General features: G+C 40.3%; 1 protein-coding gene across 1 annotated transcript; it reads right to left on the bottom strand.

The window, feature by feature from the left end:
- Positions 1–290: 290 nt before the first annotated feature.
- On the bottom strand, positions 291–12,092 carry DHRS7C (dehydrogenase/reductase 7C; the record flags this gene model as incomplete). Its single annotated transcript, XM_082008337.1, has 6 exons — positions 291–499; positions 991–1,146; positions 2,957–3,049; positions 3,587–3,797; positions 7,756–7,868; positions 11,939–12,092. 6 exons carry the CDS (start codon positions 12,090–12,092, stop codon positions 291–293), a joined length of 936 nt encoding a protein of 311 aa, XP_081864463.1.
- Positions 12,093–15,506: the final 3,414 nt, after the last annotated feature.

The following is a 15,506-nucleotide window of genomic DNA, read 5'->3' as shown; positions in this document are numbered from 1 at the left end:
ATAGATTGGGAATCACTCTCTTATAACAGTAATAGAGGTCCTAGTAGAGTTTTTCCAATACTATTGTAATGCAAACAATGACATCTTGTCATATTCACTAACTCCAGAAGAGTAGAAGTCCCACAGACGAATGTGTGTCAATGGTAGTGAATCACTAAGTGAGACATTGGCTGGTTTATGTTTAATAAGGCCTCCTGCTTTATTCTACCCATAGTGGGAAGCAGAAATCATCGACATTTGAAACACAAACTTCTTTTCAGGTCAAGAGCAGGGAAAAGAACTGAACAAAATCAATTTTCCTCTTCTGTCTTCAGCTTTTCCCTAATCCCTGAGGCAATAATGGCAAAAAAAAGCTCAGGGAAGAAGGTGCGAATGTAAACTGCTGCTCTGGGGATAGGGTTGGCCATAAGTACCTCCTGCTTCTTACTGCTCACTGTGCGCAAGACTTCCTCTGCCACCTCCACTGGGTGCACACCATATGCCACCTTTCTGAAAAAGACTAAATCAGAGAGGAGTGAGAGCTACAGACAGACAGATAGATAGACAGGCACATCTGAGGGAATGGTGCTGAAAAGATACAACAGTCAGATTAGTTAAATTCCTACACACTTTCAATCCCTTACCCCTTCCCCTCATTGGTATGTTCCTAAGATCTTTTTACAATTTTGAAGTAAATTCCTCACAGCCCCTAAGAGAAGGAGCAACCTGAGTGCAGTGGAACTCTCCTTTGGAACCTTTCATGCTCTGTTCTTCCTCCATTCCCTACGCCCTGGGGTATTTATTTTCTCAGATAAAGTTGTCTCTTTCCATGTTCCTTCTCTTTCACCAAGCTCATCTGACCTCTCCAACCTCTCTTTTCTTTTGCTCCCCTAATCTGCTCATCCTTCCTGTCATTTCCATTTCCCTATGCTCCTTTCTTCTCCCTGGGAAAAGCCTCCATACTGCTATATGGGCTTCATCTACTGTCTCTCTTGATGCGTCAAACCTTACATTTCCAAATAGATGCCTCCCAGTTGCCAGGTGCTGGTTGGCGATGGTATGAACAGATGAAGGTTGGATTCACAGTGCTGACAGAAATATCAAATTCTTCCATTTCAGCTCTAAGACAGTCAAAAAAACCTACAGCAGCATGCTTAGAAGCAGCATCTAAAAGAAAAAAAACACAAAACACATATGCATGTTTGGATATATGAATGCATGGATATAGATGTATGATAATGCTCCATGAAACATAAATGTTTGGAAAACTGAGCATGGAATGATTAGCCAAAAGGCAAAAGAACAGTGAATTATTTCACTCAGTGAAATTATCATATAACATATTTAAAACAAACAAAAGAAAATCATTTGAACAGGACAAGTATGCATGAGATATGCAGTGAGTCTCCCTATAAATGTCCAAGAGCATGTGTCTGGATTTCCGAGTTAGAACTAGTAGGTCCTGGGTTAAGGAATAATACTTCTATTATCTCTACAGTTTAAAATCACTTTTGGTGGATGGGCAGCTGTCCCTGAGATGACTCTCCATACCATCTGTGGATGCAGTTTGTGACACATCAATAAAATGCAGTGAAATACGTGTCCATTTCTGGAATTCAGGAGTACTAATGTTTTGCAAACTAATTAGGCCTTTGCCCTGCAGCAGCAATCCAAGATGCTTTTAATATTAAAATTAATATAACTGAATGTTAAGAATTTTTTTCACTGCTCTTAGTGCCTTGAGAATGGTATTAAAGAAAGATAGTATGTGAACCTTGACCAAAAACCAGAACTATGTGTTAAGCACAGTAGAGCTGCAAAGCACTCATCCACCTTGTATTTGACTTGATTTGCAGTGAAAATCAGCGTGTGTATAATATAATATAAAATATGGCAAGTGGGCTCTGGGAATGGAAAGAAGTTTCTCCCTTCATTTGTTTTGAAATTCTTTCTTCTGGCAGCTTCATTTCATGCAACATAGATATTGGTAGAGGCATTGTAAAAACCATTTCTGTTCACTGTTCTGCTACTCATGATTTTATACACAATACAACGTATCTTGACAGAATTAGCTGTTTCCCAGATGGAAACCATTCCAGATGTCTCATCAACGTGTTGCTTCTTTTCTGAGCCTTTTTTGTAGTTCTTGTACTTCTTTTGAGATGGGGGACCAGAACTGCACACAATGTTCAAGATATGGGCACTGCATAAATTTATACAAAGGCATGAAAACATGATTTAATTTTTTTTCTTTACTGCTTTACTGACAGTTTCTGTCACTGTATTTTGTTTTCATGGAACTATAAGTCACAGTCCTGAGGTCTCACAGACCTTTTAATTCAGAGCCCATCATCTACTCTGACCTCCTGCCACAGTTAAAAATATCTATTTACATCTATCCTGTATTTTTTTGTCTACTAACTTTGCATTTTAATAATGCAAAGACCTTTCATCATAATTCTGGACAGTTTAGTTTCATTAGGAGCTTTGGATGAAGGAACTTCTTGAAAATTTTCTGGAAAGCCAAGCAGAACACAATTACTACATCTCCTTTTAAACTCGTGCACATAAATCCATTAAGAGCATGAGTGTCCCTCTACAGAGCGGTAGCTAATATCTACCAGTATGTTATAATTATACACTACTTCATTCCTCATTGTGATTTCTACTAATATGCCAGTACAGATGTTAGACCTACAAGTTTCCTGAACATGTCCTAAGATCATTAAAAAAAACTTACTATCACATTTGATATCCTCTTGTCCTCACATACCTTAAGCAGTAGTTCTACTTTAAAGATAGTATTTTAACTATTTATTCTTGAGTTCCATTTCTTTCAAAAATTTTCAGCCAAAGTGTGTATTAATAGTTTACTGAATCAAATTTCAAATTAGCACTTTTAATAACCTATTATCAGTGCCATGGAATACTCACAATTTATGCATTAGAATCTACATTTTTGCTATGTATGACTTACAAGCTGCACGAAATGGAATTCCTATTTTTCCTTGGATACTGTTAATTAGAACAATTTGGCCAGTTCTTCTTGAGATCATGTTGGGAAGAATGGCTGAAAAATTAAAACAAAAAAAAAAAAGAAAGAGCCACATAAGTAAAAGAGCTCAATGTATTTAGAGAAAAGAAGTGACAGATGAAGTGTAGATAGCACAAGCCTGATGAAGATCATCTCAAGACTGCAATCAAAAGTATCATAAAATCCAGTAGCTGGAAATTGAGTGTCTTCTGGACTTTACTTAGATTCTACATGCAGATTAGGGTGCAGTATTATCACATTTAATTATCAGTCTGTCTGTATCCATGCAACAGTTGGAAAAAATTGTCTTTGTAACAAAGGCAGAGAGCACATAAATAACAGAGTCACCATATGCAAAATACAAGCAGCAGATATTTTAAAAAATGTATTTCCAAACCCAGACACTCTGATTTTGATCCTCTTCACCTCAATTTCAGTCCATTGATTTTCACAGAATTGTTTTGGTTATAGTGAAGAAGGCAAAAATAAGTGCAAATGAAACAGTGTAATGTCAATGGCTTGGATCTCAAGCTTTAAGTGGCAACAGCAAAACAGGAAAAAAAATTAAAATACCTTTGGTTAATGTTATAGGTCCAAAATAGTTGGCATCCATTATCTTTTTATCAAGTTCCAATGAAATGCTCTGCACTGCTCCTTTCACCTTCATACTTGCATTGTTGATCAGTATATCCACACAGCCATAGCAATTCAGGATTTCCTTAACTACATCTTGAATGCAGTTTATGTCTGAGATATCCAGAAGTATGAGCTTTGGTGCATATGTCTAATAAAGAAAAGAGTAATTTCAAGGATACCTGTTGTATAAAAATTTATTTCTATTTCATTGTCTTGTAAATTAATTTACCTTGATGCTGAAGAAAGTGCTTTTATCATTCTCATAAAAAAATTTATTTCTTCTTTTAACCCACGCTAGAAAGAAGGTAGTTCAGTTCATAGCTTCTATAAAGAAGGTATTCATAGACTCTGAAATTCAGATGTAGCAGAACACCATGGGAAGAGTAAGCTGGACTAGCTCTAACCTATTGAGTTTTGTCTCTCTTGTAATCAGTGGAAATAGATAATAGACAAAAGCGGTGGTTCCTACCACACCAAGCTACTGTCTTTCTGTAAGCAGCAACTTTGCTGACCACAGAGTCTAGGATATAGTGCTTTGATAGATAATTTACATATACGTGGGGGGCAGTTGGAAGGTAAGAATGGTTTTTCATCTATAGGGTATCCAAAATGAGTTTGCATTGGATTAATTTCTGCAAAGATGTAGATTTTATCAGCTGTGGGACAGAGGAATGAACTCTGAGCACTTTCTCTTACTATAGTACTACGGTGACATAATGCAGATCCCTTAGTCATACTTAATATTTTTTTCCTTGTTGAGTCTCCACAGATTAACACGAACACACTACTTTTATGGTTATTTATACAGATAAATGAAGCTCGCTGCAAAAAAGGTCCAAAGGCAAATATTTGTTGGCCTAGTGAGCAATTGCTGTAAAAATAACCATTCTTAACCGGCTGTTCAGAAGGGACAGGTGAGGAAGAAAGGGCGGAGGCGTTGCCCTCTATGTCAAGAAATGGATAGAGTGTGAAGTGCTGTCTATGAAGAATAGCTACAAGCAGGTTGAAAGTCTATGGGTAAGAATCAGGGACCAAGGCAACAAAGGGAACCTTGCGGTTGATGTCTGCTGCACGCCATCCAATCAAGGGGAGACTATTGATGAAGCCTTCTTATTCCAGCTACCATCATGCATCATGCTCATGGGCTCTCATTCTTCTGGGGGACTTTAACCACCCTGACATCTGCTGGAAAAGTAACATGGTGAGCTGTAGGCAATCCAGAAGACTCCTGGAACACATTGAGAATAAATTCCTATGCCAGGTAATAGACGGCCCTACCAGAGGGGATGCCATACTTGGGCCTGTTGGTCATCAATGCAAGTGAGGTAATTGCTGACATCAAGATTGGAGACAGCCTGGGCTGCAGTGATCATGCACTGGTGGAGTTTGCAGTCCTGAGGGATATGGGGCAGGCAAAGAGTAGTCAGGACCTTGAATTTTAAGAAAAAAACCTCACAGCTCTTCAGGGAGTTGGTCAATAGGACCTCCTAGGAAACTGCCCTCAGGGACAAGGGAGCAGAACACAGCTGGCAGAAGATTAAGGTCCCTTTCCATAGAGCACAATAACTCTCTATCCCCAGGTGTAAGAAAGCAGGAAAGGAAGGCAAGACACCAGCATGTCTGAGTGGAGACCTGCTGGGCAAACTAAAGGACAAGAAGGAAACACACAGGCAGTGGAAGCAGGGACAGGGATCCTGGGAAGAGCACAGGGACGCTGCCCAATTGTGTAGGGATGGGGTCAGGAAGGCCAAGGCGCAGCTGGAGCTGAACATCTTTGCCTCAGTCTTCACTGACAGTCTCTCTTCCCACACCTCTCAAGTGGATGGACTGCAAGACGGGGACTGGAGGAGCAAAGTCCCTCCCGCTTAAAGAGAAGATCAGGTTTAAGACCACCTGAGGAACCTGAACATGCACAAGTCTATGGGACCTGATGAGATGCATCCCAGAGTCCTGAGGGAATTTACTGACGTAGTTGCCAAGCCACTCTCCATGATACTTGAACAGTCATGGCAGTCAGGTGAAGTCCCTGGAGACTAGAAAAAGAAAAAAAATGCACCCATGGATGCAAAAGGGTCGAAAGGATGACCCTGGGAACTACCAACCTGTCAGCCTTACCTCTGTGGCTGGGAAGATCATGGAACAGAGCCTCCTAGAAGCTGTGCTAAGGCACATGGAGGACAGCGAGGTGATTCTAGACAGTCAGCATGACTTCACCAAGGGCAAGTCCTGCCTGACCAACCTAGTGGCCTTCTATGGTGGAGTCACCACATCAATGGACAAGAGAAGAGCTACCGATGTCTATCTGGAGTTCTCGAAGGCCTTTGACAGAGTCCCCCACAACATCCTTCTCTCTAAATTGCAGAGAGATGGGTTTGGTGGGTGGACTGTTGGGTGGATGAGGAATTGGTTGGATGGTCGCATCCAGAGGGTAGTGGGCAAGGGCTCAATGTCCAAATGGAGATTGGTGACAAGTGGTGTCCCTCAGATGTTCATATATTGGGACCAGTACTCTTTAATATCTTCATCAATGACATAGACAGTGGGATCGAGTGCAGCCTCAGCAAGTTTGCAGATGACACCAAGCTGAGCGGTGCGGTTGACACACCTGAGACATGGGACGTCATCCAGAGGGACCTGGACAAGCTCGAGGGATGGGCCCATGTGAATCTCATGAGGTTCAACAAGGCCAAGTGCAGGGACCTGCCCCTGGGTCGGGGCAACCCCTGGTATCAATATAGTCTGGGGGATGAAGGGATTGAGAGCAGCCCTGGTGAGAAGGACTTGGGGGTACTGGTGGATGAAAAGCTGTATATGAGCTGGCAATGTGCGCTCGTAGCCCAGAAAGCCAACTGTATCTTGGGCCACATCCAAAGAAACATGGCCAGCAGGGCGAGGGAAGTGATTCTGTCCTGCTCTGGTGAGGCCCCCCTGCAGTGCTGTGTCCAGCTCTGGAGCCCTCAGTACAGGAAAGACATGGTCCTGTTGGAGTGAGTCCAGAGGCCACAAAAATGTTCCAAGGGCTGGAACAGCTCTCCTATGAGGACAGGATGAGAGAGTTGGGGTTGTTCAGCCTGGAGCAGAGAAGTCTCTGGGGAGACCTTATTGCAGCCTGCCAGCACTTAAAGGGGGCTTATAAGAAAGATGGGGACAAACTTTTTAGCAGGGCCTGTAGCGATTGGGGTAATGGTTTTAAAATAAAAGGGCAGAGTAGATATAAGGAAGAAATTTTTGACAATGAGGGTGGTGAAACCCTGGCCTAGGTTGCCCAGAGAGGTGGTAGAGGTCCCATCCCTGGAAACACTCAAGGTCAGGTTGGACTAAGCTCTGAGCAACCTGCTCCAGTTGAAGATGTCCCGGCTTATTGCGGGGGGGATGGACTAGATGACCTTTAAAGGTCCCTTTCAACCCAAACTATTCTATGATTCTATGGTATAATTTGTGTGATGCCTTCAGCAACACCTGTGCCCTGAAATGAGTCAGCTCTCTGTTGGTCACAGAAGGAAAGCTTTCCCATGAGCATCAAACAAACACCTTCCAAAGAACTGGCAGCAGGGGCAGCCTTTCATATCTACTTGCATGGTGATTCAGTCAGTGGTAATGAGGAAAGGGCACTCTTATTCATACGCTCCCACGCTCTTCTAGCTGGGACTTCTCCCAAAGTAGTGGAGAAACTGAAAATTAATTCGATCTTTAGACCCTTCTCCCACTCCTTGAGCATTCTAATTATGTGAAAAATGGATGATAATTCCTGTGATTAAATGAAGCACTTCGGATTCCTTCCATCCAAATTAACAGGCAATATCCTCTGCCTAGCATTTCTAGTTCAGTGGTTTGTTCAAAATGCAGGACCACTCAGTTGCTTTACAGTAATTGCCTTGAATTTGCTCAAGAGAGCAGGATTTCTGACTTATACTTTTGGCATCATGCTCTGAAGACTTTCAGAGGTGTTCCTCTCTCTCTGGACTGTGTTGGGTGTGTTACCTGGATGACCAAAATCATCATGTTTGATGTACCTTGTTTTACTTGGTTTTAAAGCCCTTTGTGTACCTGAACAAGTTGTTTACCTCAAATTGTGAAGTTGCAAAGCAGAGTGAAGAAATACTTACCATACTAGGGTCTGCCACACTAATTAAAGCATCATACAAGGCTTCTAACTTTTCCCATGTCCTGCCACACAACACGAGCCTTGCTCCTCCTGTGTGAAACACCCGAGAACATTCTAGGAGAGAAATAAGTTTAACAGAAATAATATACAATAATAAAAAATTGATTTTGTTTAATTTGCTTGAAATGGGATACTGTTTTTGATAATGATATTGAATTTATGCTTTAAAATTCATTAATTTTAAAAGAATAAATATATATGAGAAAAAAGAAAACATTAAAAAGCAATAATATATATGAGAGTAATTAATTAAAATTTATTCTAATGTTATATTGCACGATTAATGGTACAGCAGAATGGTACTCTTTAGTCATGGGATTTAATAAAAATTTAATTAAGAAAATAACAATACGCCAGTTAATGGATGATGGGTTTGAGTTAGTTAGAAAAATTGTTCTGATTCTTAATTTTTCCTTAATTTTCTCCATTTATGGACAGACTTGTTATAAAGAAAAATATATACAAAAATATACACTTAAGGATGTTACAACACAAACGGCACCTTTTGCAAACCTTCATGTCTACTGCAGTATAAAGAAGAAACAAGCCAACCCCAGTTAATAGTGAAACTAGATCTATATGCTACCTTCATGAATGTCTTGACTACATGAGCTAATCTACAACTTTGAGAAAGAGCAATACAGAGAAACTTACCACCTACTGGCCCACAGATGGAGCACCAATGAGAGAGGTCTTTCTTCTACAGACCCTTTCTCCCAAGACCTTTATCTCCTCAGTGTTAGACCTTCTCAGTAGTCAGCAGAGGCATCAGGGACCAACTTGAGCTACCAGCTTGTTCAGCTTCCTTGAAGCCTTCCTGAGAAGGCTACTGAGAAGTTTCTGGGTATGATGGGCTGGCCCTGTTTTTTCTCCATATATTCAGGGATATTCTGAGCTAGGGATTCACCCCAGTTTAAGCTTGGTCTCTGGGGAGTATTCTTCTCCCTTTCTTATGCAAGTGAACTATGACTGTGCTTTTCTGAAAATGGGGACTCACATAAGAAGAGGAACTGGCAGTCAATGATACTCATCACCCCACCTCAACACTTGCTACAAGACTGCAGGCAACTCATTACTTTAGGTCTTCATGGGAGTATGTGACCAGCTGAATCCTGATTATGAAATACCAGGCTGGACCATCTTGACAGCATGTCGGGTCTATTTTCTTCTCTAGGTGGTGCTGAGAAAGAATATATTCCTCACTGTCCTGTCATTTTGGCCAAATAAAGGTGTTTAAAAACATGGAGCATAGATATCTCATGGGTACCTCTTAGGATTTCATTGTCGGTTGTATCTCTCTGGCTGTTACAGGCTGTTAAAGGGTGCATGTTCTAGCTCAGCTGAACTGGAACTGTGGCTCTCCATCCAAGAATCTGTCAAGGTTGTCCTCCTGACCAGGAAAAGTACACAATCACCTGTCTTTTCTTTCCTGGTCTAGATAATATCTTGCAGATAGGCCTGAGGATATGATGATTTGCCCACTGTGCCCCAAACCAGAGACTGATTTGGGTGCAGTCAGACAATTAGTCCACAGTGGGTATGTGTGCTGCTAGGATTGGAAATCAAGAGTTATTTTTCTTCTGGTCTTTTTTTCCTGATTATGTCTTCCAAAAAGTTCTCAGCCCTGGAGCCATCATACTTGGTCCATAAATCAAATTTGTATCACAGTTACATATTCAGCATGGGAACAACAGAAGTATGGTCTTACGATTACTCTCATACCTTCCAACCTGTTTAATTTGTCTTAGCTCCTATGGCCTTTGTTGAATGGGCAACAGTACAATCCTAGTACTATAGCTGTCTGTCCTCCAAAATGTATTTTCTTCAGATTTCAATACTCACAGGCAAATCCAGTTATGCTAATATGCCAATCTTAGATTTCTCAAATGCCCATGTTAGACTCTTAATATCTGTATGGAAGCACTTCTGGATCTACTTTTCTATTTTTGTAAACTGAAGACTTCTATTTATGTAATCTTTTTCATTATTTACAACAATAATGTTATGAATATCTTTAATTTTCTTTTTTCTAGCATAGAAAGATTTTTGATTTCAAGCTCAAAAGATTACTTGCCAGTACTAGGACAAGACAACCAGTATTTTTCCTATAAACATAACAGTTGGGGCAGTCTAATTAATAAAATATGACTCCTGTGTGAGCAGCAATAAAAGGGAAAAAGGGAAACCAATGATGTTCCCCTCTAGAACTGTCCTAGACTCAGTTATAGCACTGAGAAGAAACAGCAATCAGGTTTAAATGAAAACCATAAACCATTGCAAACATCTTCAATCATCATAGTTTTTCCTTCTCATTTTTAACTTTGATGAATGTTGTCTTTAGTCTGGAAATTCTGGCATGTGGGAAAAGGAATTTAGCTGTTGTCTAAGAGCTCAAATATGCAGCAGATGGCCAGACAGCTGGTATTTTAAAGCTGTGGACGAATGGCCATCACATATGCATGAGTGGACTGCATGGTAAATTCTGCATGATTTGGAATCATTCAAGTCTGCAAATAAATTCTTAGTATTACCCTATGGGATACTGGCAGTGGATATGTTTAGGATAATAAAATAAAATTGCTTTGAGTCACCTCCTTTTTAATCTATGTGAAAAAGGGTGCAGTGAGCAGGGCAGTGGGGGGAAGGCAATTGCCTTTGTAGCCTCAAGAGACAGATAGCAGCTGGTCACCAAAAACAAACAAACAAACAAACAAATAACCCCAAAAAACTTACTCTCTTTTAAGAAAAGTCAATAAGGAAATAAGGAAATTTAACTTAGGAAAATCTTCCTCAGGGATCATGAAGTGCTGTAGCAAGATACCTGAAGAAATGTTCAATAAATGTTCTTTATCCTGGAGGTTTCCAAGATTTGGCTTGAAGACACACCCAACCAGACCTAGCATTGGTGATGTTCCTGCTCCAAGCAGGACTTTTGTCTAGAAACCTCCAGGCATCCTATGATTCTACAAGACACACAATCTCAGCTGCAGAACTCTAAATCCTAACAAAGTACTGTAATATAACCAATCAGACAAAACTCATGGTAATATTATCTTCAACTGAAACTCAAGTGTGTCAGGGAAAGGGGAAGACCAGGTGGGATGTGGAGGTCAGAATTATTTTGTACCTTGTCCTAACAGGCTCTGATAAAGAGCACTCCTTGCCAGCGTAGTGTGTATTTCTGTTGCAGGTCTCTGCACTGTTCTGCTAAGGAATAATTCTGCAAGTGCGTTCCCATTCCCCATCTATTTTCTGCTTGGGAGTGCAAGGTTTCCAACATACAGTAAGTCTTCATTGAAAACGCCAAAATGTAGCCTCTAGCTATGTTTGTCTTATCAAGCACTTGCATCTTCTGTCCCTCAAGCGGTGCCTAGAGCAGGACTATGCATAAGCAATATGACCCAGTACCTTTAATCTGGCAGCACCCTGTAGGCAGGAAATATGAGCCAAGAAGAAGTATATGCTAAGTGGCTGGCCACCCAGGAAATCAACTTACATAGATAAATTATGACATACCCTTTCCTTCCATCCACTGAACCCACCATTAGTCATAGCCAGGCAGCCTAGTTGGAGGTACTGGAGGATGTCAAGGGAAGAGGAGTAACATGGGTGATAGAGGGGGCAGAGATATGAAGAGGGACAGAGGAGTGAGCACTGTTGTTTACAGGGAAATGTTGAATTATGTTGTTTACATTTGTTAAAATGTTGTTTGCAGGAAATGTTGAAGTCTTTAAGGGCGGAAAAGGAACATGTAAAGACTAAGGTGACACCTGTTTATACTGATTTGCTGCTACCCTGCAGTGACAGCCTATGCAATAAGATCTCATAGTAGCAACATGTTAAAAATAGCACTCTCAATGTGCTTACAAAACCTCTCATTCTATTGAATTAAATAAATACAAAGCTCTGCAGTTCCTAAAAGTTTACCAGCAGCTCCTGTGGCTGACACTAAAAATGTACATTTAAAAATCATAGGATTTGTTTAAAAAACCATTTATTTACTTCTGCTTCATCCAGGCAGTTATGAATATATACAAGATAATGGATGCACATTTTATCACCTAGAAGGGTAGTTCTCTGGCTGCTTCTGTTCTCTGACACTGAGAAGAAATGAGACAACTCACCCTTGCCCAGTCCAGAGATGGCATCTGTGATCACCACCACCTTGTTTTGCACAGCTGACTTGGACAATAGCCACTGGACTGACTGGTAAATATAAATAATTCCACTTATCCCTAAGACAAGCAACGGTAGAGCAAGTACAGCAAGGATACCCATCTCTGGGGGAAACAAAAGACCGTATGAGGATAAGAGTAATCATAATATGCATTCATTATTTCACAAATTATTCTTATCTAAAAAGGGAATGTTTTCATATATAGAAAATCCAGTAATCAGCATGACAAAGGCTTGAAGCAGCGGTAAGCTTGTTTTCCAATCAATGACTTAATATTATTATTTAATGAACAGGGTAATATTTTTTGTTTGCCTGTTTTCCTCATCATTGCATGATCTAACCAATTCTGCATTCATTTTATTCAAAATTACTCTATGTTAGCAAAAACGTAATAGAATTTTAGTACAAATATTTCCTTGGAGGCAAAACGTAGGCTAAAATGTAATACTGAACTTTTAATTATATTGCTATTATAGGAAAACACATAAAAAGCTTTAAATCCTAATTTCAGATAAAAGACATAATAGAACTGTTTTCTGATCTAAAAGATAGAGAAAATAGAATCACTTACTATGTCTATGAAGACTCCAGGTACAGATAAAGCATTCTTTTGTATTTTTGTAAATTTTTGTATTACAGGTTTAATTCAAGTAGTTTAGTGAATTCATAGAGCATTGCACTTGTTGAGGCTGCTTGCCCTGAATGAGAACAGCTATGTATAGTCATGTGACAGAGATACTTTGAAAGTAAATATAGCATCTACAGTGTGATTTGCATGCCTGACCTATCTAGTCCAAAAGGCTGGACAGTCATGTAAAAACTCTTAGTACAGTATCAATACAACTGTACAAAGAAAAATCTATGTTTCTGTCTTGCCTTTGGTTGCAGTTGTTCATAGGACTGTCTCAATTTTGTCATTTGCCTTTAATTAACTTTACACATAAAAATATTTGTATAAATTACATGGTAACTATAGGTCTTCAAAAACAAGCAAAAGGTGCGATAAAGAAGTTGCCTCTTGAAATAACCACTGTTCAGCAATATGAATGTTGTATGTGTCAGGAAAAGGTCTTTGAGTTATCTGGCTTGGCAGCCAGTGCATCACATGGAGCTGCTGTGGGCAGCCGAGTGTTGGAACATAGACAGTCTGGCATACTGCGCTTCCAGGTGCTGCAGGCTGCTTTTCACTTTTGGTATCTGCAAGGCAGATGTGCCTCTTTCCCAGCGATTTCAGGACCATATCAACTTTAGATAGATGATCTAACTTTTACATTTCCTGCAGAGAGATATTATCTATTAACCTGATGATTACAGTTATGAGCTGCCCTTTGGGGTTCTAGGGAAAAGAATGGTCTACCATAAATCATTCCTGTTTTGCTGTTTCAAAAAGTTGTATCACAGTCTTAAAAGTTTTGACAACCAGATTCAGTACTCCTGTTCGTGCTGTGTAACTGGTCATCTAAATTCTATGCTCTAATTTTCATGTCCAATGAAAGAACAAAAATTCTACGAATGAGAGGTCCAGAGGAGGCCACAAAAATGATCAGAGGGATGGAACACCTCTCCTATGAGGACACGCTGAGAGAGTTGGGGTTGTTCAGCCTGGTGGAGAGAAGTCTCTGGGGAGACCTTATTGCAGCCTGCCAGTACTTAAAGGGGGCTTATAAGAAAGGTGGGGACAAACTTTTCAGCAGGGCCTCTAGTGATAGGACAAGGGGTGATGGTTTTAAACTAAAAGAGGGCAGATTTCAACTAGATCTAAGGAAGAAATTTTTCACCATGAGGGTGGTGAAACCCTGGCCCAGGTTTCCCAGAGAGGTGGTAGTTACCCCATTCCTGGCAAGATTCAAGGTCAGGTTGGACAGGGCCTGAGCAACCTGCTCCAGTTGAAGATGTCCCGGCTTATTGCAGGGGGGATGGACTAGATGACCTTTAAGGATCCCTTCCAATCCCTTCCGATATAATTCTATGATATTGGAGTGTCTTAACAAGGAAAAAAGGCTTCATGGTTAGGTGTGTGGGTACCAGGACGGTGTTTGCTTTCAGTGAGTGGGAGAGGATAGAAGGTTATTCAAGAGGGCAGAGGAGGAGAATTTTAGACATAGTTTGTAAATCTAACTTGCTCTAGAAGCTAATGACATTGGGAATGAAGATGTGTATTCCTGCCTGTGAACGTCGAAGTTTTCTGCCAAAGAACCCGTGATTTAAGATTTCCAAACCACAGAATTGTATAATGTGCTAATGTTTAAAACATTGTGTGCACTTCTAGCTAAAAAGACTCATAGTGAATGACAGACATGAATAATTACCTGTTTTCCAATGCATAATCATCATGGTGTCCTGAAATTTACATCAGTTTCCACAGGAGAATGTAAAAATGAGCTGAGAACTCATGCCAAACTACCTGCAGAAGCAGAGAGGAAATCTGATTCTCCATCACTGCTAAAGCCCATATATCTTCACTTACTTTCAAAGCATCAGCTTTAAATAAACAGATATGCATTTCCCTATCAGTAAGTAAGCTGGTTTGTTCCTTTTATGGAACAGGATGTGTTGTTCTTTTAATTTATTCAGGGTTCTGCAAACATTTTTCTGTGAAGGTGAAGCATCAAAAAAAGCACACACTAAAGAAGAGAGAATTTGTAGGAGTTCCAAGTGATCCGCTTGCTTTGTTCCCAAAAGAACTGGAACAATGGTACAAGTAATGTAAGAGCAAGAATAGGAAAAAGTCAGTTGAAAGAACTAGACAACCAACAATGTGTAAGACTGTAATGATAAAATGCTACCATGTCTGTTAATAATAATGAGCAACTGTGAAGGAAGTCTGCCTGAGTCATCTGGAAAAATACAGGCATACAGTGACTGCAATAACCAAAACACCCAAATCTTTCCAAACACACAAATCTCTCAGTCGGGTGAAGTATGAGAGAAATGTATTCTGCACCGCCACCTACAGACCCTCGTTAGAAACACCAGAGAAACAAGAATGTGAATAGTTGCAGAGGGTAGATCCTGTAAAAACAGTAAGTCATCTACAGGAAAACATGAAGAAAAGTGAGGCCCGCGCTCTCTCTCAGCTAGTTCTGAAAGTCTCTACATTCCCAACCCCGTTGCCCAGACCTGAGCTCTAGGAACTGTCCCAGATGACACCAGAGCTGAACAGTGTGTCCAAACCTGAAACTTGATGGAGATCTAGGGCTTAATGCCCTGAAGTGCTCAACCCAGGAAGCTGTCTGAGAGCATAAACATGCACTTACATACATTTACATTACTTAGATTTCACGTTGTTCAGAAGTGCTGGACATAGCATTGAGTGGGTGTACTTCAATGTTTTGTTTGTGTTTTTCTTTGTTTTTGTTAGTTTCTTGGAGGAAACAGGAGTTTAACATCCTATAGAGAATGCAATGATTAGAGGCACTGGTGGTTAAAGCATTCATCCAGGAATAAGAAAGCAAGATCTCAAATCCATGTCTGCTCCAAAAAGATGTCCCTAGCTTTACAGTTCTCATTTCTGG

This window comes from Phaethon aethereus, assembly GCF_964289735.1.
Source record: "Phaethon aethereus genome assembly, chromosome: 18".
Classification (NCBI taxonomy): domain Eukaryota; kingdom Metazoa; phylum Chordata; class Aves; order Phaethontiformes; family Phaethontidae; genus Phaethon; species Phaethon aethereus.
This window is presented reverse-complemented; position numbering and strand designations above follow the sequence as displayed.